The 17,837-nt window shown below is 39.0% G+C and overlaps 2 protein-coding genes across 2 annotated transcripts; one reads left to right on the top strand and one right to left on the bottom strand.

Moving 5' to 3' along the window:
• Positions 1-2,869: 2,869 nt before the first annotated feature.
• Positions 2,870-7,401, bottom strand: LOC134077735 (uncharacterized). The gene is made up of 6 exons (XM_062533375.1): positions 7,294-7,401; positions 5,680-5,958; positions 5,163-5,405; positions 4,816-5,061; positions 4,584-4,718; positions 2,870-3,420 (listed from the first exon to the last, which is right to left on the bottom strand). The coding sequence occupies exons 1-6, from the start codon at positions 7,352-7,354 to the stop codon at positions 3,227-3,229; spliced, it is 1,158 nt and encodes a 385-aa protein (XP_062389359.1). The 5' UTR covers positions 7,355-7,401; the 3' UTR covers positions 2,870-3,226.
• Positions 7,402-10,605: 3,204 nt separating this feature from the next.
• LOC134078124 (trichohyalin-like) lies at positions 10,606-17,320 on the top strand. The gene is made up of 8 exons (XM_062533809.1): positions 10,606-10,845; positions 11,081-11,371; positions 11,959-12,207; positions 12,398-12,502; positions 12,608-12,652; positions 13,525-13,575; positions 13,900-13,941; positions 14,073-17,320. The coding sequence occupies exons 1-8, from the start codon at positions 10,788-10,790 to the stop codon at positions 17,168-17,170; spliced, it is 3,939 nt and encodes a 1,312-aa protein (XP_062389793.1). The 5' UTR covers positions 10,606-10,787; the 3' UTR covers positions 17,171-17,320.
• The last annotated feature ends 517 nt before the right edge of the window (positions 17,321-17,837 follow it).

Genomic DNA, 17,837 nt, shown 5'->3' with positions numbered 1-17,837 from the left:
AAAAAAGAGGCAGAACAAATTTGACACCCCCCTCCCCCTGTAAAACTGGCTGTTACTTGAAAAGTATTGATCTTAGCACAAAAACATTTTACAGAGTGTCTCCTGGGTAACATAGGCACACACAGTATTTTTTTCAGATTTTTTTGAGACGCAAGTGCGTGGGCTCTGGTTGATTTGGCGTGGAATGACCCCTCTTCTAACACTATCATCTCATATATAAGTGTCTCTGCTACCATCACATGCACTGCAGGCATGCATTTGCCTCTCCCTACCACACTTTGACTATAGCCTAGCCTAGGCCTACTTATGAAGTTTGCACTGTTATCCTAGTAATAGTAGGACTATACTATTGACAGATGCATTAATAATTCCGACCTATTCTCTCTTGCACTGTGGGCTACTTTGAATGTTATTCCTCATTCTGTAGCCTTGTAGCCACTGAACTGAATGGATGTGGCCTAAAAGTAAGTAGGCCCTGTTGCACATGTTGCAGAGAAAGTTGTGGTCATCAATCATTTGTCGCATATATCTGAAAAGCATATTTTTCATGATAGATAATGTAATTGGTTATCATCATGCTCTCTCTTTCTTCTCTGTCTCTCTCTAAAGCCCATGCTACTGGTCTAATCCGTTTCAATGATCTAGGCTGAAGCTAAAAGTTGTGGCTGGATGAACGGGGAAAAGGTAAATATCAATTGTGTTGCTCGAGGGGAGGTGGGAAATGAGCGTATTTCCAAAAATGGCGGAATATCCCTTTAATGTAGGTGAAACAAGGACAATTGTTCTTTTCTGATCTGAATATCAAATCAAGGATTGACTAATCTATAGGCTCTGCCAACACAGTGCAGTGCAACAACTTTCCAGATGCACTGATCTCATGATTTAGTTAACATGCTGTCACAAAAAAAAATAGTTTCATCGGCAATTATTGACATAGTTGAGCATAGCTAAATAAGGGGAGTGGGGTGGACATGTCCTCTCAATGTTATGCTGCAATTTAGGTCAATAGACTGCCCTTTTGGAGTCTGTGTTCTATGCCAGGGATTCCCAAACTTTTCATGACAGGGCCACCCAAATAGCTAGGTTTTTATCAAACTCATCAACAATACTACTGCAAGTGTAAAGATAAATGAAGCTCATCCTCTATCTGTTTAGCCACAAGGACTTACTGTAGCTATGGAGCATACAGTGTGAGAAAATGGCATTTCAAATTTGTGGCTTTTTGCTAGATGACAGCTGCCACTGCATTGTCATACCCAGTCATAGCTGTGGCCCTGTCGGAACACACTCCCACACAATGAGACCAGTCAAGTCCATTTGCCTCAATGTACTCATCCAAAACTTAAAATATCTCCCCCGTTGGCTCTACTTTCAAAAAGGTGTCCATTTCAACAGAACTAGCCAGCAAGCTAAATAGCAGGAGAACTTGCAGATGTCATGTTTAAATACCAGCCAATTATAGCCTAGAAATCTAGAAGCATAGTCTGGCTTGCCAGGCTAGATAACAGGTAGTATTGAATAAAGTATATTGAAGACAGATGCAATCAAGCCGGCTGTGTCCTTTTGGGGCATTTGTATGCCTTTATGTCCTGTGCTTTGCCTTTATGTCTGACTGAAAACATGTTTTTTAGTTGCAATTATGAAAACTGACTTTGCAATCTCACATAGGCTGCACTGTTTGCATTCTTATAGTGCAGTGCTGTATGTATTAAGGAGTGTGACTGCAGACACGGTTGTTCGCTTATCATGAACAGTCATCAGCCGGCCAGATGTCTGACCTTTTTCAAACAGGCTTTGCTCACCAGGCATACCTAACATGACAGTAGGGGGCACTGTCACATTGCACAATCTGCTCTACTCACTGCTGAGTAGATCAGTGTTCATATTGTAAGCTATAGCCTACCAGTAATTTTCAAGAGTTACACATTTTTGACAGTTCTTCCAATTATGTCAATAAACTGGCTTCGACATGTAATTATTTTGTAAAGAACTTTCCAAAATCTAAATCTACATTTGAAATAGCGGATATAATGGATATCAAATAGGCTATTTCCATTATTATGGTTTGGATTAGCCTTTGTAAAATAACCGTGTTATCAGACAACCAGAAGTATTTTCATTGATTTTTAATAGGCAACTGATCAATTAGTTCCGTCAAATTCAGAGTTAGCTTATGTAATCATTGCATTATTATCAAGTAGTTCTCTGTCTCTCAAACAATTATTCTACTACAACTTTGTGTATGCAACACTGAGTGGGTGTACACACACATATTTCTTTAGCCAACACAATTGCTCGATTTCTCGAATTCTATTGAGTTGCTTGAGCTATAAAAAGACATGAAAGACAATTATGGTGTGATTTAAACCATAGTGTGAAAACACCTCTCAAGGGAAAAACGTTTGCGGTTTTGGGTTCCAGATCTGCCCGCCTCACATGATGCAGTGTGAGACATGATGTAAGCTGCTTTTCATGCTGCTGGCATTTTTTCACCATTTCCACAACATATACAATATAATAACATCAGATGAATGTCCTGTTATGTCCACAAGTCTGCTTGAATTAAGTTTGCAAATGTGCCAAAAATGTCACTGTTGTATTAAGCTTAAGTTTAAGTTTCACATCATTATATAAACTATATGCAAGCAAGGGGCTTCAAAATGTTAGTGAATGTTGGTACTGTAGGTTCTCATGATGCATGGTGAGCAAGGTGTCTCTCTATCTCGTGCTGCTATGTAAACCACAAACCAAGGCCCCTGTTGATTCAGTTGAAACAGGAAAGCAGAAAAAACCCATTTGGTTGTGCAAGTGACACAGATCGAAGCAGGTGGGGGATCAAAAAGCAGACAACCACTCAGTGAGAAGCAATAAGGGGCTTCGACTTTTTAATCATACAAAATACATCTAAAACATAACACATTATGGAAGTTGACTATGTTTTTTAAAATGAAAGAACATACAATGTTTCATTTGTTGAAGAGAACAACATGTAACAATATTCAAACAATATATACAACAATGTTGATAAAAATGCATATTTAATGGTCTGCAGAGAATCCACAAAATTGCCCTTTTTCCCATCTTATTCTGATATCTTATATCAGCAGACAAAAAAATACAGTCTGTGAAAATGTGTACAATAAAAGCCCCCATCAATAATGTGTTGATATATTATAAAATCCCTCCATTTAACAAATGCTTACCCACTGTCTTTGGGTAGAAGAGTTCATACCATGTGCATGTATTGGCCGTTCTTCATGTCAGGCCCGGCTTGGCTGTTGTGGAGTTGAGCAGGCCTCACACGAGGCTTAGGGACTTCGGGGAGGGGTCCTCTTTCCCTACGTGGCCTTTTGAGGGGAGCCTCCTCAGGCTGATCATCGTCAGGCGATTGAGTCAGGTTGGCCAGTCTCAGCTCTTTTTCTGCAGATTCAAATAAGTAGCGTCACGCCAAAGGATATCAATAGGCCACACACAACAGCCTGTCATATAATGTGAACAGTGATGGACAGTAGCTTCACTTCTTGTGCGAAGCTAGCTTAACTACATTTCTCAGTAGCTTGATAGCGTAGCTATTTTCTGAAGCATAGCTTTTCAATAGCTTAGCTGTTTTTTTGACCATGTAGTGCAGTATTTACAGAAGTTAAATTTTCCAGAGCATTTGTGGAGTTAGAGAGTACACAGAGCTTCCTTCTGGCCGCCCATACATGAATCATTTAGGCTATCTGTAGAAACTGGAAAGACTAACTAATTCCCCATGGCACAGATGAAGCAACAAAATTGTGCTTGCATAGATATTGGTGGGAGTGTAGGCTACTGTGTGGTTTTGTTAAGCAAAGTCTATGAAATAGGCTGTCAAAATTGCCTGGGTGCAGCCGAACTGACGTAGTCAGGCTATCAAAATGATACGTTTAGTATTACTTTTAACTTGCTCATGGTTAAGATAAACTGAATGGGTAATTGTACTTTTAAATGTAGCACCAACATTTCAGCCAAGTGAAATGAAACTGGGATAATCAAGAGATAAAGCTTAGTATTACTTTTAACTTGCTCATGGTTAAGATAAACTGAATGGGTAATTGTACTTTTAAATGTAGCACCAACATTTCAGCCAAGTGAAATGAAACTGGGATAATCAAGAGATAAAGCTTGAGTTGAAAAGTTAGTTTGCAGTGCAAATCTAATCAGATCAAATCAATCTAATTTGGGCCACATATGCACACTCTCTCAGTAGGCCCTACCTTCTTTTCACTATTACGTGGAGCCTGTTTTTCTCAGATTGATTTTGGTTACAAAATAGCTTCTGATGTAGTAAACTTTCACGAAATTTATGTAATTTAGCTTGCTACGTTTTTCTTTAGGAAGCTTTTGTAGTTAAGCTTCATTTACTATAGAGTAACTGGTAGCTTAGCTCACTACATTTTCTAGCTTGCTCATCACTGAATGTGAACATGTGTGTGATGATGTGCTACCCATAGATGTGGTCATTTGAAAAAGTGCAAACTCACAGACTAAAATCAAAGAAATTGATTTCCATTAAAGTCTCCTATGCATATAGATTACTTGAAATGGCATCTGTTTCTTACCTCTCTCTTGACGCTTTTTACGTTTGCAAAGGCAGCACACGATACTGAGGATGATTAAAACAACTACTAGTCCTCCTCCTCCAGCCAAAATCGTCACCATCAGCCATAAGTCCATGCCAAACAGCGTAAGCTTCTCTGCAGATGTAAAGATGCAACATTATGACTCACTTGTACTCGGTACCAAAATGAGAATCATTTACATTCTGTGTTTCAACAACAAAGACAGCTATACCTTTGCAAGAAGGCCACACATTTTTACTTTTAATCACACTGGTTCCATGTTGAATAACACATGAATAAGTGTGATTAGACTTTAACTCTGTCTGGTTTAACTTCAGAATTGTGTTCTCTTTTCCAACCAGCTTCAGACCGTTGCGGTTCCATGAGAAAGCCATCCCAGAAGTCTGGCATGTCATCTTCACAATGCCTTTGTCACAGCTGGAAGTCACGGTGGGTTTGCTCACCTGTATTTTACCATCTGTTCACATTAAAAAAGGAAGAAAAGAAGGGTTGTCAATATCAGATGCAGTCTCAAATATAAATATGAAACCAACCAACATAGCAGAGTAATACACAAACCTGAGCACACAGGTTTGACCTCATTGCTCTTCTTCTCACTGACTTGATTCTTGACCGTGCAGGAGTACCCGTCTCCAGCCTTGAACAGGGCTGCGGTCAGAGTCAGTGTTTGGTGTCCCTGTCCTGTCAGCACTTTGTTATTCCTGTGCCAACTGACATCCACTTCTGGACCTGTGTGTGTGCATGTCAGTACAGGCCATTGTCCAGGGCAGCTGTACTTCACCTCAGGTTTCTTCATCGGTTCTGGAAAATAAATCACAATTTCCAAGATTGATAGTATAAAATAAAGAATGACGATGTTAAAATTCAACACAAAATAATTCAACATAAAATTGTATTGATGACACACACACACACACACACACACACACACACACACACACACACACACACACACACACACACACACACACACACACACACACACACACACACACACACACACACACCTCATGTTGGTTCCAAACTGCCTAAAACAGCCTTTGTACATGAGTTTTGTTATGATATAAATATTTACCAAGGACACAAAGATGCTGGGATGAGGTGTGGACATGGGCACCATTGCCATCGTAGACTGTGACTTCATATGTCCCAGAATCCGATGACTTGATATTGTCTAATATAAGTGATCCATCAGGTTTAATTTTGCGCTTTTCATCTTTTATTACAGATCCTTTGCGATAAAACACTCTTTCACTTCCGTGCATCCATTTTATATGATGTTCAGCTGTCAGGCCTTTGTATGATATAGGGATGATGGCATCGGCACCGACTGGTTCGGAAATAGTGCAAGGTGCTGTAAAGAAAATAAGGATTGAAATATATATTAGCAAAGACCTGCAGACAGACAGACAGACAGACAGACAGACAGACAGACAGACAGACAGACAGACAGACAGACAGACAGACAGACAGACAGACAGACAGACAGACAGACACACACACACACACACACACACACACACACACACACACACACACACACACACACACACACACACACACACACACACACACACACACACACACACACACACACACACACACACACACACACATATATACAGTTACCTATATTATGAACACATGCTAAAGTTTACTATTAGCTGGTTTGATTGCATTGAGCTCAATGAGAATGAAACCAGCTAATAGGCTAACTGCATAAAACCATGTCAATCTGATGAAGGGTACTGTATGTGATGATGTGGGGCTATTTTAATTCCAAAAGCCAAGGGGACTTTATCAGGGTGCATAGTGTCCTCAGTGATATTCATAGAGTATGATATAAACAGGACCCCATTTCAGATTAGTTCTCCATTCCCTCCCTTTATGGCATATTATGAAATTAAACCCCATACTGACGAGTTTTCATTTGTGAATAAAGTGTAATAATGTTAACATTTGTTGAACAATGAATAGGACCCTCAAGAGTGTCTGAACAACCTGGACAAATCTGTTGACAAAACTGATAGAAATGATCAAGGAGTTATTTTATGTTGTCTTCACTTGATACAGAACCTTCACGTGCATGAAAAACACTAATGGCCCCTAATTTCAATACAGGGCAAAGTCAATCAGCACAGTGTCTTGCACATGAACTTAAGCCATCATGTGGCATATGAAAACTGAACTGACCCAGTGAGGTTTATGTTTAGGATTGTGCTCACGGAATTGAATGACATTTTGTGTATATATGAAATTATCGTTATAGACTTCAGATTTTCCTACACTTTGCTTGTCATTGCAATGTGGCCCTTAATGTGAAAGTTCTCTTGATTATAGATAGGTAGGGCATTAAGTTAACAAATGACTAAGCACTTTTAATGCTTGCACATTTTCTGTCTAAAATACAGGCAATATATTTATTCAAAATTTAAACACATGTACACTACAAGACTGTTCCCTTCTTCAACAAAGTGTAGACTTATTATTTATTTATTTGGAAGATATGATTCAATATGGTTTAATTCACAGATAGATACAGATTAATTCAATGGGAAAATTAAGTTTAGTATTCAAGCAAAATTGAGCCTCAGTTACTGGATATATAGGCACTTTTAAATGGCTTACTAATTAGAAAAAATAAAGCAGTATAAGTTTAACAACAAAGAGATTAAAATCGGTGACTCACCCGTCTCTGACATTGATATATGAAATAAACTGATGTGAAGTAGGATTCCCAAAGACAACATCTCTGCAGTAATGGCACAAATGTAATTGAGGTCAAACAATGATCTGTGTTAACTGCAACAAAGGGCAAGTTAGTGGTTGTGGCTTGTATGTACGTGACACGTCATTTAGTTAGGCGTAGGAGCAAACGTGATTGTTTTCTCAGTCCTTTTGCTTCAGTCATTTAACACAGGATATGCATTTTTCTCATAAAAATAAGACGTGCTAACATTATATGAACATGTTTACTAGTCTGCTGTAGTGCCATTTTCTTTGCATCTATTGGGGCACCAGTATCAGAGCAAATGACACAAAACAACAGTTGGTTAAAAGAGCTGGCTCTGTGCTTGGAACTACTTGAGCCCCTAGAGTTGGTTGTCAGACAACAGCATGTTTTCAGCTGAAGGTTGCTTCAACTTCACTATAACAAGCACCGTCATAGAAAATCATTCCTTCCCACTGCCATGATAACTTCCCTTTGTGCCATGAGAGGATAATCATTATTCGGAGACACATTGCACAGTTTACAAGCACTTGCACAGAGATTTTTTATACAATTGTATTTATTTTTTACTTGTAGGTATATGTGTGATATGTTATTATTAATTGCTGCTGTAATACCATAATTTACCTTTGGGATGAATAAAGTAATCCGTCTATCTATCTATCTATCTATCTATCTATCTATATCTATATATCTATCTATCTACCTATATGACAGAAGTAAATTGACATTAGACACAAATTTGTTCAATTTGGTGTTGGCTGTTAACTGACGATTCTGAAACTGGCTAAACAAACGGTTCTGAAACTGGCTAAACAAATGGTTTTTGTTCTCACTTCTGTGAAATTATAACCATGGCAGAGGTGCTATGCAATGTTGGTGAATGAAGTCTTCGCTTCACGCACAAAACAAAGCAGTGTGTAATATCATAATGGCTGAACTGCTGCAATGTGGATACAGATGTACATTTGGGTGTCATTTGATTGCTTGTTTTTGTGACCTTGTAAAGAATATGAGTGTGGCAATAACATTCCAAGTAATTTCAGTGGAACTTTGTTGGGTTATGTTAAGTTGATCTTTATCTTTACTCAATCAAAGCAAAACAACTGCATTTTTTATTGATTTTACCTGAAATACACAACTAAACAACATTACTTTTTAATGTTTTAAAAAATGGATTTATAGCGTTTTGGAAAAGAGCTCCATGTTTCAGAGATTTTGTGGAATTTAGGTGTATAATCTACGTAAACCAAATTTGAGCAATTTGAGCAATTTCAGTATCCACAAACATTAAGCAGGAGTATAGGATGGAGAGAAGTTGAGATTATTTATTTTCTTTAGTACATGAAGCACAATGTGGCGGTCATCACTATCCAGTACATCGTTTTCATGATACTTCTGAACGAGGTTGATGCTCAATCTCTGACTTATTAAAATCTGCCATCTAGGGGAAGAAGTCAAAATTACAGCATTCAGATATGAGATACTATGAAATTATCCATTCGTCTTTCAGCCAGGTGTATCTTCTGAATGTTATCTTCTTGATGGATGCCTAAACAAATACAAAAGTACTAATTTAGAGATATTTATATAAATGTATATAGCAATTCCTCCAAAAAAAAAAAAAAAAAAAAGTTTAAACAACTTCATAATAAGTGATTTTTCGATTTTAGTCTTGAAACATTTTTGGAGGAATTATATATATATATCTGCACTTTTGTATTTGTTTATGTATCCTGTTTTTTAATATTTCATTTTCTTAGAAAATTTACACCAATGTTTTTCATGAACTGTAGACATTTCAGGAAAAAAAAGAACCCTGAACATATATCTAATTGTTACATTTCTAATGGAAAGGACTAACACTGACCACAACACTCACACTCAATCTCAAATGTATCTTTCTGTAATTAGGTTAACTATTATTGTATTGAATGTGAGTTGTATCAGTCTACAACACCACTACAAATGATACTGGGAAACCCATTCTATTTTATTAATCTGGTTGAACAACTACCGTGTTTATATAGCCTATATAGTCTATATGGTCTGCAGTAGGGGGCCCTCTGATAGAGAGCATGAGCATGCTGACCTGGAGGTGAGGGAGGAGAAAAACAATTCTGAAATATTTGATAGTTTGAAAAAATTATGGAAAATGATGGTTAAGAATGAAATATGTTGACATTTTGTCAGACCCCGCCACAAATTTGGTCCCCCCCAATGTTGACATCATGGCTACGGCCTTGATCTCAGAGGTGACAAAGGAGCAACAGAGAGTGAGCTTCATATCTGGTAACACAGTCTGGAAGCTGGAGGAAACTTGATGACTTAATGGTGTCTAACATCTCCTCATTAACCTCAGTTCAGCTGAACAGCCTCTTGGGGCAGCCATTCAGTGTTAGAGTAAAATAAGTACGGAAGCAAATGAAGAACATGCATGATCCATTCCTTTATATATATATATATATATTTTATTTTATTTATTTATTTATTTTTTTTCTCTCTCTCTCTTATGATTTCTATTCCTAACTTCAACCACATTTAACTAGCCCTAAGGGGTTAAAGGGGATAACAGAAGTTGACCATTGAGGCAATGATTGAGTGTGTAACTGAATGTCATGCAAAAAAGGCTGCTCAGGAGTCCATCAGTGTCTACAGTAACCTCTGTTGTTAAAGTGTGACTTATCAGGAACCTATAGGATTAGGTATCATATTAACATGACGCTCCCGCCAGTGGTAGAGTCTCATATTCAAAATCTGAAAGGCTCTATAAGTTTCACAAATATATAAGTATTAATAAAATATTTATTTAATGATAGACGCTTTATGTTTGTGTTTGTGTGTAAATAGCTGTCTGGTTCTTTTTCACTAATCACAACCATTGCCCATTCCCCATGCCCTGTATATTATAAATGGCACATGTTGAGCCAAATCAGAGCTACCAAAACACATTCGGTCTATGACCGAACACTACACTGTTTATGCCGATTAAAATAAATATTATTAGATTCAGCATATGTAAATTACAAAAGACTATTTTGTACTCGAAAGACATGTGTGTACATGTAATAATACTACCCATCCCCAAGTAAAGGTAGTCTACCCTTCTCCACCCATTTCTGTGGTCACAGAAGCCGCTCAGTTGTCTGTTGTCTCATATGAGTCCAGCAGGTATTTCTACTATCACCTGCTCTGCCTCTCCTACTTGAGCCAGGTAGGCCTAGTGTACGCAGTGGCAACGTGCTCCTCCCACTGGGACTGTAGCCAGTCTACCTTTGTGCCTATCCAGACCTTCTGACTACGAAATCAGTTGAGGTCCATATGGATCTTCGCTGACTAATCATAATAATCCAGCACGTAGGCAACCTTGGTAGCATTTCAGATGGATATTAAGTTCCTTGGTCAATTTGTCTAAAACTCGAAACGTAAAGCGCAAGTAGCATGATCACACGATGGGGAACAGAAATGTACTTCATTTGCTGGTATTCATGTTGGTAACATGCTCTGTTGGTAAGTTTATTTTAAAAGAAAAAAACTTATTCAGAATGGATAGCCTAGGCTATATATTCTCGTTTCTGATTCGTCGAAGTTTCAAACAGTAAATCAAAGTTGTATCGATAGTAGAAATCAAGTTGTAGCATGTTTAAAATGGCCACTGCATCTCAGTGAGTGTGTAGTGTTCCTCGTTGTTATCTATTTGGATTGGATGTAGCAGCCTACTAATATGTGTTTCTGCTGTTTTCAGGTGAAGTGCGTTGTGCTATCATTGGCGAACGAGGAAGTAGTCTAATATTAAATCCACACACAAGGGGTACGTTGGAAGAAATCGTTTGGACACATAATGGCAACAAAGTGGTGGACTACGATCAGCAACAAATTGTACAATTTGATCCTTTTAAAAAACGGATTATTTTAGATCTCCGTTCAGGAGAACTAACTATAAAGAGGCTACAGGCAGGCGATGACGGTGTTTATGAGTCCACCGCTGTTGTAGATGGGAAGACACAGTACTCTAAACACAATCTTCAAGTCATTGGTAAGTAGCTGCCCATGCCTTGCGCAATTACGCACGGATACACCCTACACACAGACTGCATCCTGAGAATGACTAACGTGTTACTTCCTCTGCAACACTGGCTTTCTATTTCTGTTATGCCTACGGAGAAAATGGTTACTAATACTCGAGTTATTAATTATAACTCCGAGTTATTAATTATAATTAATACTTGTCTCTTAATTTCCTTTTAAAAATGGCATTTTAATTTTAAATGTCTCATTTTATCACAGATTCTAAAAATGCATGCCGTTGGCCTTTTCACAAGCAAGTGCATTCTGTTGCATTGCTTCTCATTTCGTGGATTTATAGCAGTGTTATACTTTGGGACATTTAGATCTCATTTCAGTTCAGGATAAGGCACACTTTATGCCTCACTGAGTGTCCACACCCTACAGGGCAGGTTTATCAGTGAGCCGAACACACCTATCCCTACTCCTGATAACTTGGCACTATTGATAACTAGCACTCCGAGTCCACTGCACAAGGAAAAGAAGAGTGCAAGATAATAAACACACCTAAAGAAACACACTATGCTGTACACAGACAACGTCTGTTTTTACTTGCAGACACTGTTCCACAGCCGAAAGTGACGTGTAAAGAAGCCGACCCGGGGGCGGAGGAGGAGACGCTCCTGTGCAGTGTGGATGTGGACATCCCTGTGACGTACAGGTGGAGGGGGCCTACGGTGTATGACCATCCAGGCGCACAGCTCCGGCTTGGCAAAGAGGAGGACCCTGACTCAACTTTCACCTGCTTTGTGAAGAATGAAATCAGCGAGAAATATGTTTCGTTCACTCTAAGAGACTGCCAGCCAGGTCAGAAATGAACAACATAATTGCTTTCCAGTGTCACATCTTGCCTTAAATGTCTTGCATTTGACTTAGAGGGTGATTCTATGCACATAGGCTATATGACTGTTTTGCTGTATTATCATTGCACAGTTTTAGTCTGATGTTCAAAATGTGTTCAGTTTAGGCAAAACTATTTCTTATATTTTTAATACAGGTGGCATTTCTCCCGGCATCATTGCTGCAATTGTCCTGTCTGTCATATGCGCTCTATGCCTGTTAATTCTGATCCCGCTCTTGGTTTGTAGAGCACAGAAAAAAAGTAAGCAGAAACTTAACTTTTCTTTAATGTCTAATAGTTCAGTGTATATGATAAGTTACTGCATGATTGTATTGAAATAACAGCTCTGTCTTGTTTCATTTGTAGAACCAAGAAAGAACCAGACATACAATCAGGTGGACATTGAAAATGGTGAGACATTTTACGTTTGTATAAGTGTGGGTGAGTTGTAATTAACTACCAGACAATGGGATATGAATTATATAATATTTCTTGGTTGCACTGATGTCCTTCTTGATGTACTAAGTGAATCTGTGGATTTAAAGCAACACAATGTGGTTATTTCACTCAAACTAATTTTAATGCCACACTGATTTGACATTTTAATGGGTTTTAGATTAATTTGATACCCCCTTAGCACTTAATGGGTATGTTGAAAAAGGACACAATTTCTACATTGTGTTATCTATAAAGAACACTATTAAAAATGATTATGATCTGATTTCAAATCTCAAACTTTAGATATGAAGAGAATAGAGGGTTATAACAAACTAGTTTAACTGTATCATAACAATATTGGGTTACATGGTCACACAATGGATCTCTTATTTAATGACAGACCTAGTGTGAAACAAAATGTTCCTTGTTGAAGTTGTTCACTTGCTGAGTCAGATTGAGTTAAAGAGGAGATATGAAGTATTTGAACTGCAGGCCCATGACCACCACCAACCAGACCGCATAGTTAAACAGTAGAAGTACTTTGGCCTGGATGGTTTTTGGAATGTATGTGTAATATTTACCCCCCCAACATTCACAGAGGAATTTGTAGTACAAGAATGGTTGGTGGTTGCAATACAAGCTGTAACCTTCTAATCTGTAAATGTATTTACATTTTTTCCTTGCTCATATTTAGAATAACATTCATCTTTCAAACTTGACTGATTGCTGGGATGCTTGATAACATATAGTTGAGCATGCTACAATGTTACAAGTAGATGTTACAATGATTATATCACTCTCTATAAAAGCCTTAATGTTGTCACTTTATATTTCCCAATGTGAAGGAGAGAGCAAAAACTTGCTGTCAGCAGGGGTGCCAACAGACAATGACACAGGTAATAATTTGGATATTTAAACACATGGATCCTTATCATCCTTTCTCGTTTCAATGAAAGCGAGTTGAGTTATTTGTTATTTGTGATAACTGAACCACATAAAAGTGGTATTACTGAGGTATCAATCAACCTGTAGCTGATTTGCTAGATACAGCATTGACAACATCATGGTTTGATAGGATATGATTAGAATGTAAGTCTTTGTACTCTGGCTAAAAGCACCTGCCAGTGAATGAATGTAAGTGTACAGATACAGTGGTACAGCATGATTCTGACTGATCTGACAAGTGCAATAAAGACATTTTGTCTCCTTCACAACTGAAGACGAAGGGGGAAAGAAGAGGAAAGCGAAGGGGCTGTTTCGTGGTAAGAAAAACTAAAACACACAAACAACAACACAGAGGATTTAGGGAGCTTAACAATACCTAAATAATGATATTGAACACATCAAGTGGATTTTCTCATGTGGATTCATTATTCTATTGTGTTCTTTTAAGCTGTGCATCGCAAAGAGAAGAGTGGTTCTGGCCTTGAAGACACAGACAATGAGGAAAATACCTCTTTCTCCTTACGAGCAACCCTTCCAAGCCATGCTAAACTAAGGCCTGCTAGAGCAGTACATGAACGAGCAAATGGCACTCGTGAAGCTAAGGACGTCAACAGTCCAGACAAATCTACAGTCAACGGGTTGCAGCAAGAAGATCAAAGAGCTGAAAAAAGCATACCTGTGTCTGTAGAGATGGCCACACTGGACCAGAGAGCTGTGGAGGTTCAACCAGAGTTACATGGTACAGAATCAGCACCAGCTGTCATTTCTACCTTCTCATCTAGTGCAGAAGAGCCTGACATGCAACTGGATGCTGTAAATCACAGCAAAGATCAGCCCATGGATGAGGACGAGGAACTTCCTCATGGTAGTCCAGAGGGTCTGCCCGAAGAAATCAAAACGTATCATTCCCACAACGTCACTGTCACGATTGAGGGAAAAGACAGAAGGGAAAGCTATGAGGAAGAAGAGGAGAATGTGAGTGGCACAGAGAGAGGCACTGATCTGATGTCTGAAAGTGGAGCAACAGAGGAGAGAGAAGGAAATAGGCCGCGGACAGACACGGAAAATAGTCAGGAGGAGGAGAGTCTAAAACAAGGAATGGTAGGGGAAGATGTGCATTTGCCTGTTCAAGTGAACCACGAGATGGCTGTGGAAGAGAGTTCTGTGGATAATGAAAAGAATGTTGAGATTGTCCATCCTATTCAAATTGAAGAGGGGGAAGCCAATGGCAGTGAGCTGAAGGAAGAACTTCCTGAGGTAAAACAGGATCTTCAGGAGCATCTAAAGGAGGATACTCGAAAGGATGAAAAAGAGAATGAACAGGATGACCAACATGAAGCTGAGCTGGACCCTCAGACAGACAGCTTAGGAGAGGAAGAGGATAGTAGTACAGCACAGGAGAGAGGAAGGACCACTGAGGATGAGGACGAGGAAGAGGACATCTTAACCAAAGAGCAGCCTCTTAGAGAAAATGAACATGGCAGTAGAACTCCAGAAGCTCAGGAGAAGACGGAGCCTGATGTGCTACAGGATCAGACTAGGGATGGAGAAGAACAGGAGCCACATGTAAACAAAAGTTTAGATGAGGAAAGGACTGAAGAGTATGAAGGAGAGGATAGCAAGATGGATCTAGAGAGGAAATGTCCTGATGAGAGAGAAAGGGAAATAGAGAGTGCAGTAGAGCAGGGTGATGGTGTGGACGACAACACAAATCAAAGAGAGGAGAACGAGTTGAGGCCTGAAGACGGGCACGAATCCGATGAAGACACAGTAAGTGTGAATAGTGAGCCGGAGTACCAACTTTTGAGGGAGGGTAGTGATACCAGTTTGGAGGAGGAGCAGCAAATTGATTGTCAAGATGTCAGCGTGACTGATGAAACGAATGATGAGGAAAGTGAGATTAAGTCAGAGACAAAAGCTAATGCTGCAGTGGAAGATAAAAAACTGGAGGGACAGACACTATTGAAGGAAGAGGAAGATCAAACAATGCCTAAAGAGGACACTGTTGCAATAAAAGAACGGGACAGTTTGCCTGAAGACCTGGACAGTTTACCTGAATACCAAGATCATCAAGATGTCAGTGTGACAGAGGAAAAGACTGATGAAGATAGTGAGATAAAGGTAGAGAATGGAGGGGTAGAAAATAATACTCAATTGGAAGAGAAACAACAGGAAGAACAGAACCCACTGAGGCAAGGTGAAGATGACTGCATGCCTAAAGAAAAGCCTGTAGCTTTAGAGGAGCAGGACCGTTTACCTGAAGACCAAAGGATTGGTAAAGATATCAGTGATAATGATGAAACTCAAGATGATAATGAGCAGGATATAAAAACAGAAATGATTAACAACCATGGCCAGGCTAAGGATTTACTGGAGAAAGAATTCAAGGAAGAACAGACCGAACAAGACCAACAGCTGAAAGAATTCAAGGAAGAGCAGTCCAAACAAGACCAACAGCAAAATGACACAAACAGGCCTGTACTTCATGAAAATGTTGAGGAAGACGAGAAGACTGACATTGAAAAAGAAAATGAACACAGCCAGGAGGAAGATAGACAAAAAGATGTGCTGCCCAAATCTGAATCGGAAGAGGAAGACATGGACACATCAGGTCAGCTACAGAATGAGGAACACTTGGAACGTGAGGGGGGAGAAGAGGAGAGGGGGCAGCATGTTGACACTAATCTGGAGGGAAGACAAGATGATAAGAACATTCCTGACAGTGATGGAGAGCAGGACCTTGAGGATGTTAGACAGACCAATGACATGCATTTGGCAAAAGAGAAGAGTGAAGATGATGCTCAGCTAAAAGAGGTCTGTAAACTGGAGAAGGGAGATGTTTGTGAGGTCAATGCTGACAAAGTCCAGGAAGATCCTGCTGAAGATAATGAGAAAGTAGTGGATGAAAAGAAACACCATGGGCCTGAAGATCAAATGGCTGAAGATGTGTGTGATCTGAGTGAGATTGAAAACCCTTACCCAGTAGGGGAGAAGGATGAGGAGCGAATGCAAGCCAGGACTGTGAAAGATGGACAGAAGGATGATCTACACAACAGCACTTCTGATGAAAATAAAAATAAGGTGGATGAAAAAGACGTTGAGATGAATCTTAACAGGGAGCCAGACAAGGAGACATTGCTGGAAGAAGAAAGAGGGGACACTGTGGTACATCAAGGACAGACAGATGGAGAACAGCTCCAGACTGAGGTTCCAGGACAACTACAGAATGAGCTGAGCCAATTGGAACACCATGATGATGATGATGATCCAGTGAAGGGCAAAGGCCTTGAGGAAGATGATCAAATGAAACATCAGATGGAACAACTACATAGCAAAAATGATGAAAACAATAAGGATGGGAGAGACATAGTCCCAGAGAATGAGGAGAGAAACGATTCTCAATCAGAAAAGGAGAGAAAGGAAAAGGTGGAGATGCATCAAGATGGCATAGGTCAAAGTCAGACAGAGCAAGTTATTGAGTCAAGCCCACAAAAGCTGAAACAATCAGAGGAGATTAAAGATTTAGAGGAAAAGAAGGAATTGTAAGTAGAACAGTTTAAAAGGAAAAAGTAGTCTAATGTTCAGAAATGTCAAATTTAATGAAGGATATTAAATTAATCTACATGTAAATATATTAACTTTTTTCATTTTAGTGTTTACAATATGAATGTTTCTTAAAGTGATTTAATAGTTAAATGTGTTATGGTGTGATTCTTTTCAACACGCATGAATGGAAAAGTTTAGGTTTTCAATGTAACACAAACAGGATATGAAATGTCCACTGGGGGTCAGTAGTAGTACACGTTGAGAAAAGGTGCAGTTTCAAAATGATGGCAAAGTTATAATTCAATAAAATTCTAAATTTAGACAACTAAACTTTCTAACCATTTTAGCTTCATGACCACACCCTATAGGCCTACTATTTTAGTGGGCATCCTGATGGAAGCTGCATGGATCACATACTTGCCCATGAACTGTTGGTATGGGTCAGTAAGTCCAGGAATTGGTCTGAACTCTGTAAACTGATCTGTAAATATATATTGCAGATTTGTAGAGGGTGCTAACAGGAGTTAACAGAAAGCACACATGTTTTAAGTGTCTTTAGCACCTTACCTAGATAAACATACAAAATAAGCATCATTACCATGCAGTGTTTGATTATACCACACTGTTTAAGGTCTTAAATATGTGGACCAATCCAACCTTTTCATTG

Source organism: Sardina pilchardus, chromosome 4, assembly GCF_963854185.1.
Source record: "Sardina pilchardus chromosome 4, fSarPil1.1, whole genome shotgun sequence".
NCBI lineage: Eukaryota > Metazoa > Chordata > Actinopteri > Clupeiformes > Clupeidae > Sardina > Sardina pilchardus.
Note: the sequence above shows the minus strand (reverse complement) of the source record. Positions and strands in the feature narration are given on the sequence as shown.

Excerpts from the sequence above, each read along its gene's own strand:
- LOC134077735 (XM_062533375.1), bottom strand. The coding sequence starts at position 7,354 with ATGTTGTCTTTGGGAATCCTACTTCACATCAGTTTATTTCATATATCA. Across the intron at positions 5,959-7,293 it reads TATATCAATGTCAGAGACGG|CACCTTGCACTATTTCCGAA; the intron begins GTGAGTCACCGA and ends TTTTCTTTACAG. Across the intron at positions 5,062-5,162 it reads GGTCAAACCTGTGTGCTCAG|ATGGTAAAATACAGGTGAGC; the intron begins GTTTGTGTATTA and ends TAATGTGAACAG.
- LOC134078124 (XM_062533809.1), top strand. The coding sequence starts at position 10,788 with ATGGGGAACAGAAATGTACTTCATTTGCTGGTATTCATGTTGGTAACA. Across the intron at positions 10,846-11,080 it reads GTTGGTAACATGCTCTGTTG|GTGAAGTGCGTTGTGCTATC; the intron begins GTAAGTTTATTT and ends TGCTGTTTTCAG. Across the intron at positions 13,942-14,072 it reads AGCGAAGGGGCTGTTTCGTG|CTGTGCATCGCAAAGAGAAG; the intron begins GTAAGAAAAACT and ends TGTTCTTTTAAG.